Below are 26,009 nucleotides of genomic sequence, written 5' to 3' on the forward strand. Positions count from 1 at the left end.
ATGTCATTTGAGATTCTTGTTGGTACGAACGGGGTACCAGGGATCTGTACATTGCTGGGCGGATTCGTGTTATTCTTTGGTATGAAGCTTTTCTTCTCTCTCGCATGTGTCGGTTTCAAGCAATGTCAAAATCCAACCAAATTTCTTCCATGCCAATGTAGGCTTTGTCTCGCTAATCATCAAAGAGTGGCTTTATCTCTCAGAGAGTCTGCTAGCTACTCTTATCGGAGTCCTGTTTGGTACAGTCAATGTCGTCAAGGACCAAGAAACATCAATCGATCAAACATCAATTTTTTGACCAATCTTCAAACACGTAGGTCCCTATGCTATCAACCTCATGGACCTGGGCGCATTGGGCGTCGATGTGTCGAATATCACATTCCAGTTCGCTCAGATCGTTATTGCCATCCAGATCATCAATGCTAGTATAACACTTCCCAAGTACGATGTGTCAAACTTTAAGGGTGTGCTTCTATCTCGGTTTTCTGACGATGTTTATTGGGATTCTAGCTTCTTCTGGAAGACAAATTGGAAGGCATTGTTTATATTGTATGTGCCAGTCATGATCTACATGTGGTTGAGCACTGCATTGCTGGTTTGGCTGATACTTGGACTGGAAGTCGTGAGTTGTGTGAAGGAGGGTTTGAGTTTGAATGTGATGGCTGACAGTTATATTTGACAAGTGGGACTGTATGATTGTGGCTGCGTGTCTCGCTCCTACTGATCCGGTAAATACTCGGAATTTGCTCGTCAGTTTCTGCTCCATCGGTTTGATGCATTGTTCCAACCAGTTCTCTCTTTGGTAGGTATTGGCCAACAGTATAATCAATGGTAAATTTGCAGACATGCATGTTCCTATTGCTATCAGGTGGCTACTGTCTGGTGAAAGGTCAGTATTTTTGCATCCCGTAGCGCCTTTTTTCACCCTGCTTGTCAGGAACTCATCTCGCCCTCATAGTGCTGGTAATGACGGTGCTGGTCTCCCATTTTTTGCTCTCGGAGTTCAATTCCTGCGGCATGGCACGACTTCCGAAGCTCTAAAATATTGGTTTCTACAGACTATATTGTACGAAATTGGGTGTGGTATTGTGCTAGGAGCTGTAATAGGATACACAGCGAACATGCTGCTCAAAATATCGGAAGGAAGAGGGTGGATTGATAAGAGATCTTTTCTGAGCTTTGAAATTGCACTGGCGGTGAGCATTCACCTTGTTGCACAGTTGATTACAGGCTGATCCTTTGGGGTTTTTTAGCTCTTTACTGTTGGATTAGCAACGATTCTAGGTACGCTGCACCATTTCGCAGTGGATTTCCAGAAAATGCTTATTCTTCACGATTCTAGATGTTGCATCATTCCTTGCTGTCTTTGCCACTGGTCTAGTATTCGCTTGGGATGGAAGGTTTACTGAAGAAACTGCCGAAGCTCATGTACAAGAAGTCATTGATTCTCTTGTCAATTTGACCTTCTTTGTGTAAGTATTGTTTGTGACCGTTTTGGAAAAACTAATGCTGGTTTTCTTTTGTGGTTATACTAAGGCTACTGTTTGTGATCAGGTATTATGGATCAATTATACCGTGGACTGAGTTTAACACGGCACTTGTACCTATTGGGAAGCTTGTTGGGTTTTCTATTGCTGTCCTGAGTAAGTTTTGATTACGGCTCAAAAAAAGGATCTGATTTTGAACAGGATGTTTCACTGAAATTCTCACATTGCATCCTTTCTTAGTAATACGAAGAATGCCCATAATCACTGCCCTACACCGATGGTTACCGCCGCTAATGACTATCAAAGAGGTCGGCTTTTATGGATGGTTTGGGCCAATCGGAGTAGGAGCTCTTTGGTAAGTGACGCTTAGATCGTTTATTGCCTTGTTGGTGGAGCTGACCAATAACTGGCACTTGTAGGTACGCTGCACTCTTTCGGAGTGAGTTTCCAGAAAAAGCTTACATCGTCGCCATTGTCGACTTTGTGGTACTTTCCTCCGTTGTTGCTCATGGAATGACCCTACCTCTCTTCCAAATGACTGTAATGACTCTCTCGACGATTTCAGCACGACGAGATATTCGAGCACCATCATGGCCAATGGGAATACCCATAACAACGGATATCATATCCTCACCGATATCACGACCTGACTTGCCCAGAAACCCGGCCGACGAGAAACACCTTGGTGCAAACGGTGATGCACCTTTTATCGTTGGCAGTGCCGATACAGTAAATAATGAATTTGCAAGAGACAGTGCCAGCCCAACTGGGTCTGCGATAATACCTATAGAAGAGGATGATATAGGTGGTGTACCAATGGAGCATTCCAACACACAGCACAGCGTAGCTTTTGGCATACCGCTGACAACCGTGGGACGAACGACTTCGAATGCTTCCGCTACAGGATCTGGTATATTAAAGAACGTGAACTGGATTGGTCCGATAGCGGGTGATGGAGGGGACGAATCGTTGCAAATCAATACTATTATGAATCGCTCATCATACGAGAATGCAATGGATATGCCTCCAGGTGGGTTTGGAATCCCATTATCAAGATTTGATAATACAGGAATGTCTAGCGGCGGGTTTGCCAACTTGTTTGGTCGACGAACTAGAATTACTGGGTTTGGTGGTAGTAGTAGTAACAGTAGTGCTAATTCGGACAGACAGACATCTCCGAGACGGCGTCCAAATCGGCAGTCTGAGGATGATGGTGATGTAGCAGTGGATAGGATTGAAGAAGAACGAGGTTCTTCAGATGAAAATGGGTCGCCGGAACGCCAAGGACGATGGAGTTTGAGGACGTTGAGAAAGTAAAAGAAAAAATATAGATCTACATAGTTCATATATACAACAAGACACTTTTATACCATAAAACATCTTCACATATTCGTGCAAAGTCTAAATATACTTATTCTTTTTCCGAAACTACCGACCAGACCTCTTGCCTACGAAAATGTTTGCAATTCCAACCCATGCAGCACAAATTTCAAGAGGCTTTGGAATCTCGGAGTAGCACCAGCCAAATACCTCAAATTGGAATTAAACGTACGCGAGAAGTCTCCTAAACCCCTCTTCGAAGAGACAAGTAGCTGAAATGGCTGATGAAATGCGTGCTATGTCTGCACGAAGAGATTCTGAAGTCTCTAATGCTCATGCCAAGGCTGAATCCCTGGCAAGTTTGATGTATTCAGAGCTCCTGTTGCAATGAAAGTGGTTGACCGACGTCTTCATGGCATTGACACATTTCCACTCTAGGCCTCTGAGCTGCTTCAAGCTTCTCAAGCTCTCGCAACGAGCAAGATCTCTGAAGAAGGATTGCGGTTCTGCTACGAGAGCAAGTGAGCTTTATTCTATATGAGGTACGCAACAATTCCTACTTTGCATAATATACAGGCTTCGGCAATTTCACAAGTTCGAATGCAATATTTGAATGCTTCAAATCCCTCTTCAAATCCGTCAAATGATGCATATTCTCATCAAGCCAGTCTTGACGCATCTCCAATGTGAATCGATTCAACTCTTTCCTACACTTGTCGACACAGCCCCGACAAAACCTACTGACCTTATCACATAATTCACCTCTTGTTTCATACATTCCAAGTATCTGAATTCGGAGATGTTTCAGATGATGTTGGGTTCCAGCTAGGCCTTCGACCATAACCTCGAATAGCTTGTCGTCAGGGCGGTGGAATTGAATGGCAAGATCATGTATCGATGGTAGTAAAGCCTCCCTAAAGAATTCTCTGCTTGGATCCTGAATCCATCCTAAACTTTCTAGAGGCGGATACTCGGTGCTCCCCAACTCACGAGATGTATATGTTACTCCAAAGGCCAAGTAGACACGTCGTAAAGACGGTATGTACGGAATTATATGATTAAAGAGATGGTCTGCTCTTTCAAGAGGGAAGTTAATTTCCAGAGTCGTCAATGCTGAGAAGGCTGAACTCTTGTTCATCTCCACTAGCTGATCCAAGACAATCGCTCGTAACAAGGTTTTACGACGCTTGGCGATAATCATTGCGTCACCATTACTACCATTTCCAACACCTGTATCGGAATCTGACTCGTTGTCAGATTCCCAATCACTGTCATCGTCCTCCATGTCATCGTCGTTACTAAGCTCATCGTCGTCATTATCGTTGTCTCCTATTGATATGATTCCAGATCCAGAATCACTGTCCCATCCGTCATCGTTCTCTTCGTCAAAATGATATGGTGGCAGTAAGGGGTGGGGTGATAACGAAAACGTTACGGGATGTGCTGGATGTGGCACATCCTCGTCTACCCAGTTCTCATCATTATCGTCGTCGTGGATAGTTGTATCTGGCACTACCGGATTATTATCTACAGGTTGTACGTCTACCATTCGTTTCTCGTTGGTTAAATTACTATGGGCGCTGAATGATACCCTAGTTCCAATTCGAAGTTCTTCAAGTCCCGTCCAAAGCATTCCTAAACCATCAAAGCGAGAAGGATCTATAAACGGCGATTCTCTACTAGACATTATTAAATCCAATTCCAGGGTTTTTACATTCATGACGAATCCTGGTATCGAGACATCATGACGAGCTGGTAGATATTCGTGAAGAGCAAACCATGGGAAGGAAGCCCATCTTCTCACACGGAGAACAGGCGATACATGTGGTGGATTGCGTTCTCGTGCACTGTTGGTAAATGTTATACAAGCTGTCTTGTGTTTTAAAGCATCGGCTTCTCGTTCGAGCGGACCTGTCGTGATGTTGTTGAATACGAAATGGAAGTTTTCTATACGAGTCATTTCTCGGAATTCCCTGGCGATGGCTTCGTATACTGCATTGTACTGTATTGTTTGGCCAATAAACGACGTATGAGCGAAGACCTGCAAGGAAAGATGTGAAGAGTCAAAGACCAATAGACAGTGCCAACAAAACTCAACCTGAGTCAAAAAACATATAAATGTAGAACTGAGAACGTACGTTAATACCAATAGGAGGCAATCTCTTGTCCACGAACGTAAAGTTCTCTTGTACTTCGACCTATTCAGATGCGAGTGTGTAAATTCTGAACTCTCGACTCATGAAGACGAGACATGCCCTTACCTCAAACTTTGACAAGAGGACATCAGGATCTTTTGGCGTCAAATACAGCTCGACTTTAACGTAGAGAGGTTCAGCCTTTACCATTTCCTTGAAAGCCTTACTGATTCGAGGCAGTGTGCCATAAAAGCATGATGGATTCAGGTATCGAGCGATACAAATCCAGAGCTCTGTTGGCAATGAAACCTCGTTTTGAGGCGGTATGGGCTCCATCGAGTTGAAAGAAAATGGCGTTGATTACCGCCTGGAATTGGAAAAATGGGAATCTGTTGAAAATTGACAATTTTAGCAATCAAACGTCCAGATGTTGGTTACAAGGATCGTATAAGAAATGTTCTGAAGCTACATATATGCTTGAAATCAAAGCATTGATGACTTTATAGATTCGAAAAGCCGAGCATCCTCTCTGAGAAATGTCTTTTTTGAAAAACATATGTCACAGTGCGTTTGCGACATTTAGGTACCTTGGAGAGATCTCAAGTATGCATACAGGAGCCTCTTTAGACGATAATCCACGTGAGCAGCTTTGGTTTTATTCTAGTGCTTTATGTCATATTTTCTTGTCGTGAAATTGACAGCAATCGTTGAAAGGAACGGAAGGAAACGACGCTCCCAATAACACGTTCTTGAACAATTGAATCCGTGGTATCAAGTATATGACTTCATAATTTCAATTAGATCTTACCGGGCTTGCCTTTTATTTGCAGAATGCAGTCTCTCGGTGGACATCTTGCGTGACGGTCTTGTTTCTTATTTACAGCTTTCAAGGTTGGCAATGATTCATACAGCTGTGAATCTCACGGAATCAGTGTTTCCTGGATAGATCTATTGTTTGTGTCTGGGATCAACTCTGTGTGAGGTTGTCCAGTCCCAACCCGATGCTTACAACTTGAATTGGGCCCGCTCATAACAAAACAAATTCAAGCTCAAGTGCTTTAATCGGGGTTTTATGCAATGTCTAAATTGTGGTTGAAGTGAAATAAAAAGTCTATGGAAAATTATTACTAGATGTATACTGGCACTATGCTATCTAGTTCCCAGCAGTGGTACCGTTCTGCCAGACTCCGGGGCTAGTCTCGTTGGAGTAGAAGGTAATGTTTTGAGAAACCAAATCAGCCACAGATGGAGCTGGTAGACAACGCAAGACCATATCAGTGAAGAAGACCTTGGTAGCATCAAAAGTGGGGTTGTGCATAACCAACAATCCCAATTCGACCACAAATTCTCCAGCATCAGCAGCAGTCAAAGTGGTGTTTGTACCGTCTGGAACTGGAGCTCGGATGGAGGGAGAACCCAACACTGTGTATTTGGATGGGCTACCACCTGCAGCAGTGGCGTTGGACGCTGAGATGACTGTGAATCTATTATGTGGGATGTGGAATCAGTAAAGAGGCCTTTGTCAAATGGAGTGTTGCAGAATGTTTTGATGATTATACTTACGCGACTTGCATGGTGATGGAGCTGTTTACCAGTTGGCTGTCGTACGTCATGGCGTCCTTTGCAGTAAACAACACTTGAGTAACAGACATGTTGGCACCTAAAGCATTCTTTGATTAGCTCGTTGCAAATTTGAATCAATTGTCAAGATGTAAAACTTACTAGCTTCACTGACACCAGCAGGCAACTGGTAGTCAACAATCATGATACCACGAGCATTATCGTAAGGTGTCAAGTCAATAGGAGTAGTGACATTGATTACCATAAAGTCGGTAGACATGTCTAAAACAACATTGGACAGACAATCAGACATTCACTCAACTTGAGAACAGAAATAGTGTTCCAAGCACTCACCAGTATCATTACGAGGGAAGAAGCCTGCATCCGCTAGAGAAATATTGATTGGTGGGGCTTCACAATAAGGTATCACATATGGGTGTGCATTGTCTGTGCCCAACAGTGCATATTGTTCTTGAATGGCTGCAGTGACATTGGTCGTCGTTTGAGCTGCAGCAAGACCAGCGAAGACGGTGAGGCCAACTGCAAGTAAAATGTTGGTTCTGGTGTGCATCATCATATGTAGTGTGTTTCAGATTCGTTGGATAAGAGTCGAGTATTATGGATTCCAAGTAGATATCTAAAAGGCTCATCGATTCTAAGCTTTCAGTTATGTATACTAAGAAAATGAGAAGACAGGCGACTGTACAAGAAAACGACAAGTTGTGGAGCTGAGAAAGAATGTGTGCCAGATAGTTGTTTGGTCTTTATCAAATCTGTCTAAGAACAGCTAGTTCCCATACTTGATCAATACTTGCCATCACTGTGTACTCACCTTCAACTATTAGGTTCTAATACTACTTCCAATTGGTTGGTTGGTTCTTGTGAAGGAAAGTGAAGGTAGGTGAAATCAAACCAACGCCTACAAAACTTAGGTGTATGCACACCGTCTTGGTGTTTGCACACCGTGATCCTGCACACCGTAAAACGAGGGATAATGCGGGTAAACGCTTGAAAATGGTTTAGGCATCTGTCATGGTCCTTGCTGTAGATTTGCGGATTTTGTGAGGGTTTTGAAAATGTGGCTTTTTGTTGAGAATATGATTGAAGAGCCTCCAGCATACAAGGCGAATGCGATTGCACTTTCATGCCAGAAAAATCAATTCTACAAGGCAATGCGTCCTCAATGACGTAATTTCCATTTCAATCCTCTGATGCAAACTCAGCAGGTGAGAATGTTTTGCAAATGCTCATTCCGGATCGTAGGTTGAGGGGTTTACATCGATCTCGAACAGATATAAACCTCCTTCATGTGCATGTTGGAATGCATCCAACACTGTATGGTACTCTCGTTTCCGTGCTTGATTGAAATGCGTCCAAATTTACATCAGATTCAGAAACTAAAGGAAACACAGTCACGGAGGCATTGAGGTAAATAGAAGAATCATTATCATGAATTGTAACCCAAAATTAGAGCAATGGGTCCCATAACATTCTACTCACCGTCAACGTCTTGTTTTCTTGCATCATCAAGTTACCGGATTTTATTGGACGTAAAGCATCTCTCATCGTTTCAACAACCTTGAAAACTCATATTGAAAAGGAGAATTTTGGTATAGTGTTACGGTCTGGGACCACGTGCTAGTGTGCTAGTGTCCTAAGCAACGACCATTAGCCAGACACCAACACTGTATCGCACAACACGACACACCTACTTTCCGCAACTTCTCAACCTCCAGCGGAAAGACATTATTGAACCGAAAATGAGGTTAACGCTTGTCTGTGTGGTAGCACTGCTCGTTATGGCGTCCGGAGCTAGTCGTAAGTGAACTCCATGAATTGCGCTCTGGACACACACTAACGGTATACACAACAAACTAGCTCTTGCAACAAGAATGGAAAACAACGATCTTGCTATAGTGGCTCTTGATAGGCGAGCCGGACCTATTCAACCTGTTGGCCACCTTCCTGCTGGTGCTGGGGTACGTTATTGAACTCACTACAAGGTTTGAATCTTACTGACATCACATTTCATCACAGGGTATTACAAATCCTTTCTCCAAAGCTTTGGTCTATGTGGTTGCGCTAATGGCTGGTGGTGGAACGATTGCAATGGGCGTTTACTTGCTTGGATTTGCTTCTATGGGATTGATTGGTGCTGCATTTCCACCTGCCATTATTGCAATTGGAGCCGTGTTTACACTCGCAGTCATGATCAAACTTTTTCTGAACTGGAGGTATTTTTGCTTGTCTTTAGTCGTCTCGCATAATGTCATTTGTCACTTATACGGTAGTAACCGTTATTAACCATACCTTTCTGCAACCTATAGAGCCAAGAATGCCGCTGGTCCTCAAGGAGAACTCCGTAGACCGAAAATGGCATCCGAAACTCTAGGAAAGAATTCTGTTATGAGCAGGTTAAAGGGCTTTGCTGCTAAATCAGTCAAAATTCAGGGTGATGGCACTCAACAAACTCCAGAAGACGTAGAAAACTTGGCATATGAGCAATTGACAAGGTCTGGTGGCACGAAAATCAAAAAGCCTACTCCAACACCAATGGAGAGGCTATCTGCCTTTTCCAATAAGTTGTTTAAAGGGCAATATGAAGGTCTAGTTACCAAGATCCCAAACATGTATCATTGGGTAAAAGAGCGAGCGCCAAAGGCTGGTTGGAGGTCTGGTGTTGGTAGTGCCGCTAACAGGCGAGAGCTAACGCCAATCTTCCGCGTTGGCCATGACTACATTGTAAGCATATCTTCGTTTTCGATGTTCTTGAGTTCAACGACTGACTCTTTTATGTCATTTCATGTTTATAGGACCTCATGCCAGATCCTGCGGCAGAAGATCCACGTAGTGTCAAAGTTAAACCACCAAAGGCAAGTTCTAAACCTTCACGCATTCGTTTCAATACTTTTACTGTTCGGCTAACATTTCATCTGGAAGCAGCCTGTTTCTCAACCAAAAACCCCAAAGATACCAGTCAGAGATCCTCATGTACCGAAGCTATGAGAGAGTTTGGATCTGTGTGGTTGTTTCTTTGCAGTAAAATTTTAACATCGCATTGCTTACCAAGATTAGATCAAAACACTTTTCATAAGATCTTACTTTCCAAGAATATACCAGAATATACCAAAACTATCTTGTTCCTCGGGTCACTTGGGTGTTGAACTTCACTCAGATGCTGCTAACGCCTTTAAGTTTAGTTTCCGGTCAAGGATAAAGCAGGGCGAGAGTGTTTTATTTGCATCCTAGATACAAACTTGACACGTTCCAAAGCAATCAACAGGCAGTGGAACAGCTTTGAAAGACAGCGCTACATGGAAAGTCAGCTTCACAAACGCGTAAACTCGTCCAAGGCTGTTTAGTAGTAACCTTTAGATCATAGATTTCGTGTTGGGAGAATATTAAATCGCCTAATACGCGTCCTTTTGCTATACAAACAGCCATCACGTCCACAAAGCTTCCACCATCGTTTATGGCTGTCCACACTGAAGTCAGCTTGGTTCTACGAGCAAAGTCGGAACAGTGAATCCAGCTCGGTCATCATCATTGGAAGCGCATAGAACTAATGTATGTCGAAGAGCTGATCATCGATGGCTTCAAGAGCTACGCTACTCGAACAGTTATATCTGGATGGGACTCAGAATTCAATGCCATTACTGGTCTGAACGGGTCTGGCAAATCGAATATATTAGATGCTATCTGCTTTGTACTGGGAATATCGAATTTGTCTCAAGTAAGTCCTTCTCTTATATCATTCATAACTCGCTTTTGAGTTGTCATCAACATTTTGAACTTCGCAAATGAATAGGTGCGTGCAGCCAATTTGCAAGATCTGGTCTACAAGAGAGGACAGGCTGGAATTACAAAGGCTTCTGTCACTATTGTATTCAATAATGAGGATCGCGCAAAGAGTCCCGTTGGTTATGAAGATCATAAACAAATCACAATCACTCGCCAGGTCGGTCATTGTTTGTCTCGTGCTTTGCAAGCCTACTGTCATTCTTTACACTATCACTTACACTCTCTAAACCCATATTTAGATCGTCATCGGTGGCAAAAACAAATGGATTGTCAATGGCCACAATGCTCAACAACAAGTGGTGGCAAACTTGTACCAAAGTGTACAACTAAATGTCAACAATCCACACTTTCTCATTATGCAAGGACGTATTACCAAAGTATTAAACATGAAACCTCCTGAAGTCCTCGCCATGATTGAAGAAGCTTCAGGAACGAGAATGTTTGAAGAACGTAAAGACAAGGCGATCAAGACTATGGCCAAAAAGGACAAGAAGCTTGAAGAAATCAATCAGGTACGTTTGAATCATAAAAATGAGATATCTTCAGAGACAACCTGACGTGTTTTTTTTTTTGCCCCTACTCAATAGCTGTTGGATGAAGAAATTGTACCAAAGCTGGACAAGTTGAGAGAAGAGAAACGAACTTATTTGGAGTTCCAAAAGATAAATGTAGAGTTGGATCATATTACTCGCTTGTTGGTGGCTTTCGAGTACAAACGATGCGACGTATGGCACATGAAACATGATGTTGATGTAGGTCTTTTTTCTCTCTCGCTTACACCACGTTGTCTTAGGACAAATTACAACACTCTGGACAAGAATTGCAAGCCAAGAAGGATCGAATGACAGAGCTAGACAAGCTTTGTGAAACCTTGAATGCAGAGCTTCAGGCTATGGAAGCTCGTCAAGCAGAAATAGCAGCAGAGTTAACAAAGGTAAGATCTACTCCAATTTTTCTTGGTGATTATCATCTGATTTTTCTTTTGTCTTAGAATGGAAAGGGTATGGCCGGTAAAGATGAAGAGATCAAGGAACTATCCAAGGCGATGGTTCGTTGCAGGACTCAGAGTGATTTACAAGCCACCTTGATCGCCGACGAGCAAAAGAGTCTGGCTCAGTTAATCGAAAACAAGACTGAGGTATGATGTCCTTTTGTTGCTTATCGTCATCGCACATAAATTCATCAATCCGTTCTATTAGAATGAAGGAGCTTTACAGACCGCAGAGAAAAAGCATGAAAAGATCAAGATGAAATATGATCCTCTCAAAGCAGATCACGATTCCAAAGTAACTTATCTAAATCAACAAGAAGGCTTGCTTCAAACGTTGATTACAGGAATGTCTGCTGGTGGAAAGAATGAAGCTGGCTATGCTTTTCAACTACAAGGTTTTTCCCGCTCTCTATGCATTCTACGGGTGCAAAATTGGTTTCGTTGACGTTATAATGTTTTCTAGAGTCAAAGACTGAAATGAGTAACGCAACGTCTGATGTTGATCAGACTAAACTCAAGATTGCTCAATTGCAAAAGGATGTCAAGGAAATGAAACCAAAGGCTCAGAAAGCTGCATCTGAAAACCAAAGTTTGGTCAAGTCTCTGGCCACTACAAAGGAGGCCATTGCTACGATTGAGGTAGGAGCGAAAGAAGAAAGTACGTCAAGATTCATGAAGCCACGTTGACATCTCTTCTTATAGGCTGATATTCAACGTCTCAATGTCGATCATGAACGACAAGCTGTCCTCATTCAAGACAAGAAGCATCTTGCTGACAAGATGTCTGGTCTCAAGGAGGTAAATACTCGTGATTGTCCAGTTCACGAAAGAGTCAAGTTATCAATATGACTTCGTTCATACAGCAAATCGACAGAATTTCACAAGAATTGTCCAACGTGATGTTTGAGTACCAAGATCCTACGCCAAACTTTGACCGTAAAACAGTTAAAGGTATGGTAATGGAGTTGATTTCCATATCTGAGAATGATAGAGAGTGGTCGGTGGCTGTTGAAACATGTGCCGGTGGGAATTTGCAGAGTGTGAGTCGTGTAGAAATACCAAGTATCGTAACGAGTTTCGAGAATAACCGTATTCTGCATGTCGTTAGGTGATTGTGGACACAGAGCACATCGGCAAACTAATCTTGGACCATGGAAAGTCGAGACCAGTTACCTGTCTTCCACTCAACAAGGTGATAGGCCGGAACCTAGACCCACAGGTATGATGAAGCACGTAGGAAAACCAAAGTAGTAACAGCAAATCAGCCAGAACTAATGCTGTTTACTCTGGTGTAGAGACTTGCCGCTGCCAAGAAAATCGCACCTTCAGTAATACCAGCAATAAATCTCGTTCATTTTGACGATTACTTAGAGAATCTCATGCTGACGATCTTTGGTACCACTCTTGTGTGCGAAGGTATGGGACTAACGTGTTGTGCGCAATATTTTCGTAGTTGTTGACTCTGCTCCTTAGACAAGAAAACGGCTGAAGCTGTGACATATAACAAAGCTCTCAAGATTCGATCCGTCACAAAGGATGGTGACACGTATGATCCCAGTGGAACGTTGAGTGGCGGATCCAAAGCGGCAAACAGTGGCATCCTCTTGAAGATGCAAACGTTGCAGGAATTAAAGCAGCAACAAAAAGAATTACAAACCAAGTTGGATGCTGTCAACAAGGACATGGACGCGTCAACTAAGATTGTTGCGGCTTACAACGCGTTGGTGCAAAAGAAGGCCTTGAAGTCCCATGAGATGACTTTGCTGGATGAGCAAGCTTCTACCAACTCGCATGCCCAGGTATGTCGAGGTTTTTTGTTGCCCTCAACATTTGGACCCTCTAACCAAAGTAATGATCCAAAATCATAGATCATCAAGCAAGTCTCTGACATAGAAGATCAGATCATTGAAAGCCAGAAAGCTTTAGAAACACATACTGCTCGAATAAAGACTGCATCAGACAAATGCAAATTTATCGAGAAGGAGATGGATGAGCTGGTCAATAACAGAGATGGGAAGCTCAAAGCTATTGAGGTATTGCTGTTTTGAGCTTGTGTACTGGTGATTTTCTTTTGCTAACCGCGAAACATCAAACGTAGGCTGAGATTAAGAAAGCCAAGGCTTCTATTGCTGAATGCGTTGGTAGTGTCAAAGCCCTGGATTTGCAGATTCAGGTTGCTGTCCAAGAGATTGGTAGGTTCGTTGGTAAAGACTTTGGGAACAAAAACGTCAGAGAAAACTCAAACGAAATCATTTAAAACATTTAGCTCAACTCAAGACTGAAATCGCAACCCAGGAAGAACAAATAACAGCAATGAAGAAATCAATTCAAGATAACACTACCAAGCACGAGACGATGCGAGAACAACTTGCTGCTGCCAAGGTATGGGCCTTGCCATGGCTGCTTTTGTTGCATATATAACTCTCTCATCTACAAACACATGCTAGGCTTCCTATGAAGAAGCAAATGCAAAAGCCGAAGAAGAACGTAAACATTTGGCTGAATTTGATACGGAATCACGCAAGTTGGAAGCAGATCGAAAATCTCATGACAAGAAAGTCAATGCTGCCAACTTGGAACGCCAGACGCTTTCACATGAATTGGATCGAGGTGTTGCTGATCGTGAGCATGCTTCAAGAGCTATACAAGCCTTGTTGAAGGAGCATACCTGGATTCCAGATCATAAGCAGTACGCGACGGTTTTGATGCGTCCTCACGATCTGATTGTTTGCCTTGTTCAAGTATTGAATAATCTATTTTCTTTTGCAGTACATTTGGAGAAAAAGGAACTCCTTATGAATTCACAGACGAAACTGTCAGTGAAGCGAAGAAGAGGAAAAAGCAACTGGAGGATCGAAATGATCATTTGAGGCATAATATCAATCCTCAGGTCATTGACATGCTTGATCGGTGAGCCAGTTTTCTTGAATACGTCCCCTTTTTGTCTAATCGCCCGCTGTGTATCTAGAATGGAGAAGCGAGAAACATCATTAAAGCAGATGCTTGCCACCGTGAAGAAGGACAAGACCAAGATTGAAGACACGATAGCTTCACTAGATGAATATAAACGAGAGGCATTGCAAAAGACCTGGGAGAAAGTCAATGGGTAATTTGACGCTGATGCCTTTTTTGTCTCAGCCTTGATGCTCATACCCTCATACACAAATTTAGTGACTTTGGGTCTATATTTGGCGAATTGCTATCTGGCAATTCGGCTAAATTGGAGCCTCCTGAAGGAGCAGATATCACTGATGGGCTAGAGATCAAAGTGCGTTTGGGCACTGTTTGGAAGCAAAGTCTTACAGAGCTTTCTGGTGGTCAAAGGTAACTTGTTACATGCACATTTGGGTGCAACATAGAATAAAATTATTCACACATCTGTTTGAATGGATAGATCACTGATTGCGCTATCTCTCATCCTATCACTACTCCAATTCAAGCCTGCACCAATGTATATTCTCGACGAAGTCGATGCAGCCCTCGACTTATCACATACTCAAAACATTGGGCACTTGCTTCGCACTCGATTCAAAGGCTCACAATTCATAGTGGTGTCTTTGAAAGATGGCATGTTTAACAATGCCAACGTACTCTTCAAGGCCAAATTCCGTGAGGGTGTCTCTACTGTGGAAAGACACGCCCAACGTAGCAGTAATGGTGGAAGTGGTGCGGCTAGTGTTCAAAAGGCCGTACCTATGAGCACTGGTGGCAAAAGGAAAGCTAGTGCTGTGAGGAGGGCTGATGTTGGTGTTGTCGGTAGAACATAGTTCTTTTGTAGAAAGGAGGGGAGCTAGTTATTGTATATTTGATTTGTTATCGTAATATAAAACCATCATTTGAGGTTTCGTGTAATAGCTGTGTTGTATAGTTCAGGCAGCGTACATTTTTCATGTCCTTCTCTATATATGTTGCTGTTCTGTTCTAATCAACGTTTCTATTCAGAACCTGGACAACTGGAGATCTAGACAACATAATTGTTGGTCTGAGAATGAGGTTGGTGACAATGAAAGAAACTTGGAGAAAAGAGAACACTTACCAGAGAGCCCTCAATGCAGCCTTCAACTCTTAAAAGTCAGAGTCAAAACGTTCTCGAAGAGCGGCAGTCGCAGAATTCTCTTGAATAGGCAACGGGTCAATGGCTACGAGTTGGTCGTGTAGCTTGCCAATACCGAGATGGCATACCAACTAACATGAGTATTAGAGCCACACACTATTCCAGCTACGTATTCACGTTGAGGAGTACATCACCAGCCTCACAGTTGAGCTCATGACGGTACCAGACAACACACCCTCGTTCAAGTGAAATCATGTTTGAAAGTGCGTGCAGCATAGCATAACAGACCACGTTTCGTAGAGTTCCAAACGGTCAAATGGCAAATTCGACCAAAAAAACCGCTCATGTTGCACCGGCATAAGCAGGCCTTCGTCTGAAGACTCCTGCCTCTCAGATGAATTAACAACAGTTCCGCTAACTCTCATCACACCCGACTTCCAACTCTCAGAAACCGCCATGTATTAGCAAGAATCCCAAAAGTGTACAATCTCCACCACACACCCTCAAACCTCAACTACGTCTCAAGCAAATACTTATCAACAGGATTATGTAATATGTTCTGCGTAACCGCACCTCCAACAATACGTTCCAGCTTTAGCACATCGTATTTCGAAAACAGAATCGAAACAGTGCCACCTTTTTTTTCCATCATGTTTAGCAGCTCGACGTAATGTTCGGCATGGTCAGGGAGGGAGTAAAAGACAATGTTTTGGATGCCTTTGAGATTGTATCTGTGGAAGGGAGATTGGAGTTAGACATGCAAAAAACGAAAAATAGATTATTGAAGTATCATACCGATGGAAGTAGTGGATACGTTCAGTGTATAACATGACCTTGAGGCGCCCTTGGAAGAATAGAGCACGATCGCGCGATACCTTGGATTTCGACGTGTACCTATTTGAAAGCGTTCCATTAATCAGGTTTTTTTTCTCGTTTGTAAACATATATTAGCTGAACACTGCGAACTCACTCGCTCAATCCAGCAAACTCGACTGAAACTGATGATAGGTGATTTCGTAATCTCACGAAATCAAAGTAGGACGGTATCATAATCAATGTTTGTGGGTGTGTGTTGCGATGAATGGATGGGAGAATCTATTCATTAACTCCTCACTTAGATTTTTTTGCTTCATCCCAACAAGAGCAAATCTTTCACACTTACATTAGTAACAAAGTAATTAAATCTAGCATCATCCACTTCCGAAATGCTCGAGGACGGTATTCTCAAAAACACCTATCGTTCGAGACTATGAGTAAACATGTTCCTCACTTACAAAAAGCCTTGGTTGCAATTGCGCAAAGACATACCTGTGGAGTTTGTAGAACCACTTGATTCGTGATGCCATGAGAAACAGTTCTTGTTCGACATCTTCCACCAATATCTATACAAAGTGAGGGTTGTGTGTGAGTTGCACGCAATTTCAAGAGATAAGACATCGGGTTTTTGTTTCTTACTTGTCAGAGAGTTAAACAAGGAATTAATTTCAGGAGTCACGAAACTCGTAAAGCAAAGTGTTTGTCGAAGATACTTTGCCCTATCAACGGAAAATGTTGAATAATTCCACTTCTCATAATGATCTTTTTTTGCTTCATTACACTTACTTGTCGTCAAGATACCATTGCTTGACACGAGAGAAATCACAATCATGTGCCTTCTTTGGCAGTTTGTTGAGGTTCTCAAACACGTTCTTACAAAGCAAAAAGGAATAAGTGAAATTGACTCGAACAAAAAGATTCCAGATTCAATCTATGATTTACCACAACATGATCCCAATTCTGCATCAAGAAGACATCCGTCTCATCCATAATTGTTATTTCGATTGATGATAAAAAATCAATGGCGTCGTCCCTGTAAACCAGTTCATGATCAGTATCACTAAGCGAAAAAAACAGAACACACCATACACAATACGTACTGGTCATCTCCATAAGGCAACCTCATCCCCAACGGCGACGCAACAATCACATCCGATCCATACATAGGTGCAAACAACTTAACGGATTTACGATTCAATTTGATCCCAATACGGAAGCAATCGTCTACGTTTCCTTCGAAGGTTGCTATAAAGTCATCTAGTTGGGAGCATCAACGTGTGAGTAGAAGCAATTTGATTATTTTACCATCATGATTTTTACTCATACCAGGCTTGCTAGCTTTACGTTCAGGCACATCCTTGGACGGCCCATACTCGTCCACGAATCTCTTCATATTTTCCTTTTGAGATTCACCGACGAGTGAGATCAGAGTGTGGATGATCTTGTATGCAGAGTTGCGGAATGGGACGAGGATGAGGATTTTGGGGCGGGTGAATCCTTGGTCTCGTAGATCACTACATTAGAAAGCGCAGTGAGGTTTTCCCCCCTGTTGGATTTGTTCATTCAAGGATGAGCTTACGTTTGAGTATCAGCTCTAGCGTTATTCTTGAGAATTCTGTCTCTTGTTCTATATCAGAGAGATGGGTGAGTATCAAGCACGAACCCAAAACCGTCATTACTGGATAAGGCATACATGCAAATATGATTCAAAGCATGTAAACAATAGAGGTTGCGATACTCGACTCGATTCTTGTGGTTGGCATCAGTAAACATAAAGTCTCCATAGTGACAATACTGTCTGTACATTGCTTGTTGTGTTTCTGTCATTGCTGAAGAGTTCAGCTTGAGCCATGGTTGGTGAAGACGTTGTTTCACCTATATGTGCAAAGACTGTTAGGTGATGTCAAACGTAATCTTCAATCTATCCTACCGAGAAGTCAGACAATGTCGTCCAAGTAGAAGTATCCGTCACTGGCAAGACAGTTGAAGTTGATATGTGCTGTAGTATTGGATGCTCTGAGTTGAGCGTAGTGTATTTTCGAGCTTGAACCTGAGATATAGCGTCTTGTAAGCCTTGAATGTCTTCTCCAAAGTGCGCGTCGTATGAATCTGTGAAGTAACGAGGTGTGTGTGAGTGTTTTGAGCTTGGATCTCTTGAGAGCTGCAATGCCCACTTTTGTTGGCAGTGGTGGTGGGAGATTCTAGGTATTCTTTTACGAATTAGATATCGTTTCAAATAGATCCAATACAATACTATGTCTCGTACCTTGTTCCTCCTCAGCATAAGTTTCTTCAACATGCTCGATTTTTTTGACGTTTTCAGGCTCTATATCTGGCACGATCGCCCTAACTTTTTTGAATTGCAAGCTTTTATTCGTGGCATTAGACTCGACAGCCTTCCTTTTCGCCACCTTGGAGATCTTGCTGTCCACCATCGTCATATCCTAGTAAATTACTGGCAAAAAAAAAAGTGGTAAGCAGACCAACAAAGATGGAAGTCGAGGAAGAAGGAGAGGCCGCAGCAGCAGATCAAGTGCAGCCAGACGCACCTGTAGATGCACCGCCTGTAAACAAGAACAAGCGATATCGTAAAGAGAAGCGTATGTGTTTTTGGACATTTGCAAGAGAAAACGACACATTTACGATCTTTCCAACCAATAACCTATATATCATTACTAGCATGGGACACTGATGACATTGACAAATGGGCCATACAGCCTTGGAAACCCGAAGACAACACGGCTCCCTTCCTCGACGAGAGCTCATTCGCTACATTGTTTCCAAAGTACCGTGAATCCTATCTCAGAGAAATATGGGGCCAAGTCACCCAAGTCCTCGAAGCCGTCGTATGTACTGATGCGTGGGAGTAGTGTTGATGCCGGGATCTCCGATTAGCTCTCATTAACACCCAGTTTTTTTTGCTTGTAGGGAATCGCTTGTGTCCTGGACTTGATTGAAGGCAGCATGACTGTCAAAACTACAAGAAAGACAAGAGATCCTTACATCATATTCAAGGCTAGAGATCTCATCAAAGCTCTGGCTAGAAGTGTCCCCATTCAACAGGTATCGTTAAAGCAAGCAAAAAATATACAAGCATCAATCAAGCTACATGACCAACGCTCCTTTCAGGCCGTACGATCTCTAGAAGACGGCATAGCTACAGACATTATCAAGATTGGAAACATTGTACGAAACAAGGAACGATTCGTCAAAAGGAGGCAGAGGCTTATTGGTCCCAATGGAAACACCCTCAAGGTATTGCATTCTCTTGCATCATCAAGCAAAAAACGGAGATGATAGCTGGACGCCATTGACTCTTTTCATTCAACCACAGGCCATTGAACTCTTAACAAACTGCTATGTATTGGTACAAGGCAATACAGTTACGGCACTAGGTCCACATAAAGGATTGAAGGAGGTCCGGAGGGTTGCTATGGACTGTATGAAGAATATTCATCCTATCTATCATATCAAGGTAAAAAAAGGGTTCGATTTGCAAATGGATGGTTGTGCTTTTGACATGGAGTTGTAGACATCCTGCGACGTCAAGGCTAACCTCATCTACCTGTATACAGGAAATGATGATCAAGCGAGAATTAGCAAAAGATGAAAAGCTCAAGAATGAAAGCTGGGATCGATTCCTCCCACATTTCAAGAAGAAGAATATCAAATCAAAGCCGAAAGAAATCAAGGAAAAGAAGAAGTATACACCATTCCCACCTGAACAGACTCCTAGAAAGGTATTATTGGTGCAAGTACGCCATTTTTGTTTCTGTGCTAACATTAGCTCGCCCAGATTGATCTACAAATCGGAAGTGGAGAGATGGCTGCACAAGCAGCTCAAATGACCAAAAAGAAAAAGAGGAGGTCGACTGAAGGTGGTGATGATGGTGGTGCAGAGAAACAGAACAAGAAGGTCAATGTTGACACGTCAGCTGGTGATAATGATGTTGTGATGGATGATGCTAAACCTGTGACTGAGGGCAAGAAGAAGAAGAAGAAACGATCCGCTGATGCTGATAATGAGTAAAAGTTGCATATATATAGTCTTTTCAATATTTGAATGTCGTTTCGATGAAAGGCAGCCTGAAAGTTCCAGCCGTTACGCGTTGTTTCCGACAATGCGGCAGTCGGCAGTTCAAACGCGTCACAATAATCACCATCAACTTTTTTTTGGTTAGTGACCCGACACATGTTTTTCTCAATTCCATCGTGTTTTCATCAACCCCCACACCAAAAAGCATGAACAACCCGCTCTTTGAGGCCATCAGACAAAACAACATTGGCGGTGTCAAAGCACTTCTCGACCCCAGATCCACTGACTCGCATCATGGAAAACGCCCTGTTGAAGTCAACACCAGGGACGTGTATGGACGAACTCCACTCCAGTTAGCTGTCTCGCTGGGAAACATGGCTATCGTGACATTACTACTGAATGTCCCTCGTGTTAACGTCAATATCCCGGATATCGAGTCTGGCTGGACGCCCATGCATCGTGTAAGTTCTTGTTGAGATTTCATCCAAACATTGGCTAGTGTGATTTTGCAGGGAGGGAGGAGAGGAGAGTGAGTCTGAGCCATGGAACGAGGCGAAATCATGCTTATTTCTATAATGCAAGACGTGATGTGTTGGATATATGCGCAGTCAAACGTTGGAACGTGGTCAAAACAACGTGATTTTGTTGGTTGATTGATTGATGGGTTGACTATCAATGTTTTGATTAGGCACTGTATGGTGGAAACCTGGATATCGCGCTCGAGATTCTTAGGACGCGGAGTGATTGTGATTTGAGTATACGGGATTATGAAGGGAGCACGTGTTTGGAATTGTTAAATGTGAGTTATACGCCCACCGGATTTTGCATGGTTTTTTGCGCATAGGAAGGAAATATGTTGACTCCCTTCTTCCAACCTAGTCGTCCATCGAGCAACCAAAACCAGGAGCATACTCGTCTATCGCCAAGAGTATAGGTAGTGGAGGCGATGAGAGTGCTACTGTCACTACCGCAACTACAGATGAAGAGCAAGGGAATACCAGCTCATTGATTGAGAATCTATCATGTACGAGTGTGTGGACTTGGGGAGTTAATAGTAATTATGTAAGTGGAGAAAATGTCGTGGTTTAAGAATACGACAAAATAAGCTCTTACACTCGCTTCATATTCATAGGTGTTGGGACATCAAAACTCAGACAACCGCACATTCCCTGAACGTGTTATAATACCAGTACCCAGTGACATTCCCGTCACAATCGATACCCTACAGTGTTTCCAACCACACCACCATTCGATAAACATATCCAAATACCATACAGCCATTGCAACCGACCAAGGACTGTATCTGAACGGTTTTGGAGTCGGTGGCAGACTCGGACTCGGCGACGAAGAAACACAGCTACGGCCGACCCTCGTCGACGGTGTTCGTGGCGAAGTATCGCAAGTAGCGCTGGGGCCTGACCATACCGTGGTTTTGACTTCCCATGGACAGGTTTTCACGTGGGGAAGTAACAGGTATGGACAGCTGGGGTATCCGACTGATGATGAGAATGGTGAAGGTGGTGGGATGGGGAAGAATGCGTCTCCACAGGAAGTGCTGGGTGCATTGAAAAAGGTGGTGATTTGTGGGATTGCGGCTGCCAAATTTCATTCTGCTGCATATTCGCAGCAAGGGCTATTGTACACCTGGGGGATGAATATTGGGCAGTTAGGTAAGATGTAATCTCTTCGTCATCATTGAGTTAGTTTTTTTTGCTGGTCTTAAACTTCAACTATGCGAAATTTTCAGGTATGCCTATTGCTGCAAGTGCTCCGTTAATCAATGCACATCCACGAAAAGTCACATCGTTGCCACAAATGGATATTGTTCAGATTGCTGTGACTAACAATGCTACGGCAGTGTTGAATGCTTCTCATGAGGTGGGTGTGCAACCAGCAACGATTTATCTTTTTTGTCGCCTTTACAAACTTTACCATCTAGGTCTACGTACACGCTGAATTCCACTGGCAAAAGCTCTCCTTCCCATTCCCATCCTTCCCACGTCGCATGAAGGTCCATCAAATTGACCTGACACCCCCGCATATCGTGAAAATCGTCGGAGGCAGCAACCAACATCCTGGTGCCCACTTATTTGCTGGTGTCTCATCCTCTGGTGATGTCTTCATGTGGTCTCCACCTGATAAAGTATACGCAGATACATGGCAGCAAGTCACGTTTCCTCAACGTAGACCGAAACGTGTATGGAGAACACGGAAGAAGCATTTGGCTGCGAGAGATGTTGCTATTGGAATTGATAGTAATTTGCTGGTTAGGACGGAGAGTGGACATGTGTTTACGGGGATTAGAAGGAAAGAGGCCAAGATTCGGGAATCTTTGTCTGATAGCGGTGACGTTACGTATTTCAAGGTATGAGCTGAGTGCAACACAAGCTTTTTTTCTGTGTACTGCCGCTCAGGTCTAATAGTGCAAGCTCTCTGATTAGTATACCAAAGTACCATTCCTGCAGCACATTACGACCGTCGTAGCATCCGAGAACGGAGCCTACGCTGCAATCCGCGTGGACACTCGACCACCGCCTATAGATATAACACGTGCATCTCTACCTTCTGATATGCGTCGTGCCTTCGCATCATCAAAGGCCTTGTCAATACTACCGCCAGATGTCCGTGACTTGGACGACTCTCCTCGACCCGTGATATCAGGTCGCGATCTCATGGACGATTCGATGTGTGACGTGATTATAGAGTGTGATGATGCACGACTACGTGCTCATGCTGCTGTCTTAGGAGCGCGATCTAGGTTTTTTGGAGACATGTTGGTGCATCCTACCCAACCAGTTGAAACTAAAGGGGATGTGAAATTTATTGTGTCTGCTATTGATGCTGAAACGACACACGTGAAGGTTAAAGGGTGTCATGGTGTTACGATGGGACTGGTGCTTGAATTGATATATACTGGAGCTCGGAGGCGGTATTGGGAAAACATATATATAGATCGTGAAAAGAGTGCAGAGCCGTCGCCTGCTACTGTCAAAGCAGAGTATTACAGGATGTTGAGACTTTTGGGTGTTGATGATACGAATACGTCTCCGTCATTGCCAAAACCGGCTGTAATGCTGTCTAGGTCTTTTACAACGATATTGCCGACTCTTAGTAACAACAGTAGTAATGGTAACGACGCACCTCCATTCACAGACGTCTTACTACGTCTAAAAGATGGAGATGTTGGAGCCCATCAAATCATTCTCGCGTCCCGATGTCCCTTCTTTGATGCCATGCTAGGTCCATCATCGCCATGGACCATACAAAAAGTGAATGGAATGTCAGTAGTGTCACTCCCTCACTTGTCCTGGAAACGACAAATGGATGTAGTCATGCTCCACATGTACTCGGACGCATCAGCTGAAGATGTCTTTGGACGAACGGAAGCATCCGACATCCACGAATGGACTGAAGTTGTTGTGAATGTATTCGCAGCAGCAAATGAATTGTTGCTCGATCGTCTTAAAGACCAGTGTGCTTCTATACTAGCCATGTCTATAGATTTGACGAATGTCATCTCGCTGCTGGAGATTTCGGACATGTATGATTGTCCCAAGCTGGATTCATCGTGTCTGGACTATCTATGCTGGAATGTCGAGACGGCTGTTGAGACTCGCATGTTGGAGAATTGTGATCCGAGTGTTATTGCGAGGATTACGGAGGCGCTGAAAGCTATGCAGGAAGAACATCAGCCTTATGTGAGAGGTCCTGATGGGTATTGGGAGGTTGCGAGAGAGAAGGCTAGGGTTTTGGAGGAGGAGCAAAAGCAGAGGAGAAGAGAGATGCATAGGGCTGCTGCTGCAGAGTCCAAATTATTGGTATGTCGTCTTGGGATTTCGATGCTCACGAGAAAAAAAAAATAAACAAAATTTCCTCATAGGGCGCTTCGCCATCACTGGTTTCACCATCGCTGCCACCAATGATTGGAGAATCTCCGGCTATGAGACCAACTTCAGCAGCTTCACCATGCATGCGACCGTCATTAATGGATAGTCCGAGTCTATCACCTGAAGACACTATCTTTGAAATGGATTTAGGTGATGGTGCTGCAACTGCTTCTTCTGGTACTTTGAACCGACTACCAGGTAATAATAAACTGGTGCCTTCAGTCAGTGCGGACTCTCTAGACAGCAAAAGTGGCAAGAAGGTTGTTTGGCAGAAATTAGATTTAGGACAACCTGCCTTGTTATCTGTTCCTGCTGCAACGAAGTCAATGTCATCGTCGTCTGCTATTACTGAGGCTGGGAAGAGTACGAGGAGGTCGAATGAGAGTGTTGATGGTGGTGGTGATTCGGATGTGGGTGTGTCTGGGAAGGTGTGGGAGAGTACTTCGGTGTAAGTGTTGTATAAACCTTCCAGATTTTTTCGCGCAACTTTCGCTGACTTTGAATCTGTTTATATAGGAGGAAGGTATCGTTACGAGACATTATGGAACAGACAAGTACATCTTCAGTCGATAAACCCATAGTATCTCCTCGACAATCAATTACGTTTGATCGCGTTCCTATAAAGACTGATATACGGCAATTTGGAGATAATCCAACCCGTGATGTATTCACAACTGTAACATCTGCTAGTGGAACAACCAGTGGTAGTGCAGGTGCAAGTGGTAGTTATAGCAGCGCACAACGAGTGCGCCCACCACCGTGGCAATCCCCAACATCTGGGCCCTCCTCAGGATCACCATCTATATCATCAACACCAGCAGCATCACAATCTTCATCATTCGTTGACCTACCATTCAAAATCACACCAGACAAGACAATGTCGCAGAAAGAACGGAGACGGTCTGCTGGTAAATCGAATGCTACATCACCGACTCTTGGACCTAGCAAATCGCCTGGACAGCATTCATTGACGTCTCCAGTCTTGTATCCGGGACAATCGTCGGGACGTACGGTGCCGTTTGATACGTCGCCGAGAATTGCGGGTGGGAATGCACTGACGGCTGCTAGTCCGCCTGATGGGAGAGCGGTTTGGGGGAATAGTGGTGCAAGTAATGCGGCCATGGTACCTGCTGCTGGTGGTTCAAGTAGTGCTGGGAATGCAGGTGCTAAGACTATGAAGCAGATACTTGTTGAGGAAGAGTTTTGGAGAAAGCAGAGTTTGGAGAATCGGGGCGGGTTGTCTAGTAGCCCGAGTTTGTTGAGTGGGGCGTTTAGTATGGCTGATTTCAGGTACGTGTGCCCTTTGGACGAGCAAAATAAATGATAGTGATATTCTAGGACAGTCAACTGACTCACACATTCAACCTTCTCTTAGATTACCACCAGCATGGGTGCCACAATCATCATCACCACCAATCCGTGGCTTCCCAGCCATGCCATCCATATCAACCGCGTCGCCACCACCAACCAACTTTTCAGCTATACAAGCTGAACAGGAAGCTGCTGCTGGACTAAGAGCACGTAAACTAAAGAAGTCGTTGGAACGGATCCAGTATGAGGAACGTGCTGTTACTGGTTTGGCGCAATATTATCGACAGACTAGTGTGCCCGGGAGTGGAGAGTGGATTTCTATAGTGCAGATCAATTGAGTTAGGAACTAGAAGTAGTAGTGTAGACCTCATGTGTATGAATATAATATATATGCGCCGGTTAGTAGTAAACGGAAGTTCGGGTTTGAGGCTGGTTTGTGAACTCAAGCAATTGTAAAAGTAGGAAGAAGTAAATTGTCTCAGAGTGTCTTATCGCTGGAATTGTTGTATCATATGTGTGTTTGGGTTTGCTCGTCGCGATAGTGTTTGGATGCTCGTTTCCCAATATTCGTCTGAAAGAGATCCAGAATACGTGGTGGTAGCCAATGTATT

General features: G+C 43.5%; 7 protein-coding genes across 7 annotated transcripts; 4 read left to right on the forward strand and 3 right to left on the reverse strand.

The window, feature by feature from the left end:
- SmJEL517_g04861 (uncharacterized protein) lies at nt 1–2,804 on the forward strand (the record flags this gene model as incomplete). Its single annotated transcript, XM_031170789.1, has 12 exons — nt 1–79; nt 162–239; nt 318–441; nt 511–622; nt 684–728; nt 807–889; nt 959–1,196; nt 1,254–1,284; nt 1,343–1,472; nt 1,555–1,643; nt 1,728–1,842; nt 1,907–2,804. 12 exons carry the CDS (start codon nt 1–3, stop codon nt 2,802–2,804), a joined length of 2,022 nt encoding a protein of 673 aa, XP_031023251.1.
- Nucleotides 2,805–3,363: 559 nt separating this feature from the next.
- Nucleotides 3,364–5,278, reverse strand: SmJEL517_g04862 (uncharacterized protein; the record flags this gene model as incomplete). The annotated part of the gene is made up of 3 exons (XM_031170790.1): nt 3,364–4,848; nt 4,946–5,005; nt 5,069–5,278. 3 exons carry the CDS (start codon nt 5,276–5,278, stop codon nt 3,364–3,366), a joined length of 1,755 nt encoding a protein of 584 aa, XP_031023254.1.
- An 817-nt stretch (nt 5,279–6,095) lies between these two features.
- Nucleotides 6,096–7,073, reverse strand: SmJEL517_g04863 (uncharacterized protein; the record flags this gene model as incomplete). The annotated part of the gene is made up of 4 exons (XM_031170791.1): nt 6,096–6,426; nt 6,506–6,602; nt 6,665–6,784; nt 6,857–7,073. The coding sequence occupies 4 exons, from the start codon at nt 7,071–7,073 to the stop codon at nt 6,096–6,098; spliced, it is 765 nt and encodes a 254-aa protein (XP_031023253.1).
- Nucleotides 7,074–10,067: 2,994 nt separating this feature from the next.
- SmJEL517_g04864 (uncharacterized protein) lies at nt 10,068–15,061 on the forward strand (the record flags this gene model as incomplete). The annotated part of the gene is made up of 21 exons (XM_031170792.1): nt 10,068–10,235; nt 10,311–10,460; nt 10,543–10,815; nt 10,891–11,028; nt 11,097–11,237; nt 11,295–11,441; nt 11,503–11,689; nt 11,758–11,933; nt 11,997–12,092; nt 12,158–12,334; nt 12,403–12,513; nt 12,590–12,710; nt 12,768–13,093; nt 13,163–13,327; nt 13,393–13,486; nt 13,561–13,676; nt 13,742–13,983; nt 14,064–14,204; nt 14,263–14,400; nt 14,466–14,618; nt 14,689–15,061. The coding sequence occupies 21 exons, from the start codon at nt 10,068–10,070 to the stop codon at nt 15,059–15,061; spliced, it is 3,633 nt and encodes a 1,210-aa protein (XP_031023256.1).
- An 801-nt stretch (nt 15,062–15,862) lies between these two features.
- On the reverse strand, nt 15,863–18,605 carry SmJEL517_g04865 (uncharacterized protein; the record flags this gene model as incomplete). The annotated part of the gene is made up of 15 exons (XM_031170793.1): nt 15,863–16,079; nt 16,144–16,242; nt 16,319–16,443; nt 16,511–16,582; nt 16,657–16,730; nt 16,804–16,883; nt 16,951–17,036; nt 17,107–17,197; nt 17,265–17,421; nt 17,491–17,678; nt 17,744–17,791; nt 17,858–18,039; nt 18,095–18,273; nt 18,339–18,365; nt 18,431–18,605. The coding sequence occupies 15 exons, from the start codon at nt 18,603–18,605 to the stop codon at nt 15,863–15,865; spliced, it is 1,800 nt and encodes a 599-aa protein (XP_031023255.1).
- A 50-nt stretch (nt 18,606–18,655) lies between these two features.
- Nucleotides 18,656–20,194, forward strand: SmJEL517_g04866 (uncharacterized protein; the record flags this gene model as incomplete). The annotated part of the gene is made up of 7 exons (XM_031170794.1): nt 18,656–18,764; nt 18,844–19,010; nt 19,093–19,227; nt 19,294–19,419; nt 19,499–19,639; nt 19,740–19,904; nt 19,952–20,194. 7 exons carry the CDS (start codon nt 18,656–18,658, stop codon nt 20,192–20,194), a joined length of 1,086 nt encoding a protein of 361 aa, XP_031023258.1.
- A 212-nt stretch (nt 20,195–20,406) lies between these two features.
- On the forward strand, nt 20,407–25,736 carry SmJEL517_g04867 (uncharacterized protein; the record flags this gene model as incomplete). The annotated part of the gene is made up of 10 exons (XM_031170795.1): nt 20,407–20,661; nt 20,889–20,999; nt 21,080–21,262; nt 21,333–21,870; nt 21,948–22,078; nt 22,140–22,565; nt 22,642–24,018; nt 24,081–24,535; nt 24,604–25,377; nt 25,463–25,736. 10 exons carry the CDS (start codon nt 20,407–20,409, stop codon nt 25,734–25,736), a joined length of 4,524 nt encoding a protein of 1,507 aa, XP_031023257.1.
- Between the last annotated feature and the right edge of the window lie 273 nt (nt 25,737–26,009).

This window comes from Synchytrium microbalum, assembly GCF_006535985.1.
Source record: "Synchytrium microbalum strain JEL517 chromosome Unknown SmJEL517_scf0037, whole genome shotgun sequence".
Taxonomy (NCBI): domain Eukaryota; kingdom Fungi; phylum Chytridiomycota; class Chytridiomycetes; order Synchytriales; family Synchytriaceae; genus Synchytrium; species Synchytrium microbalum.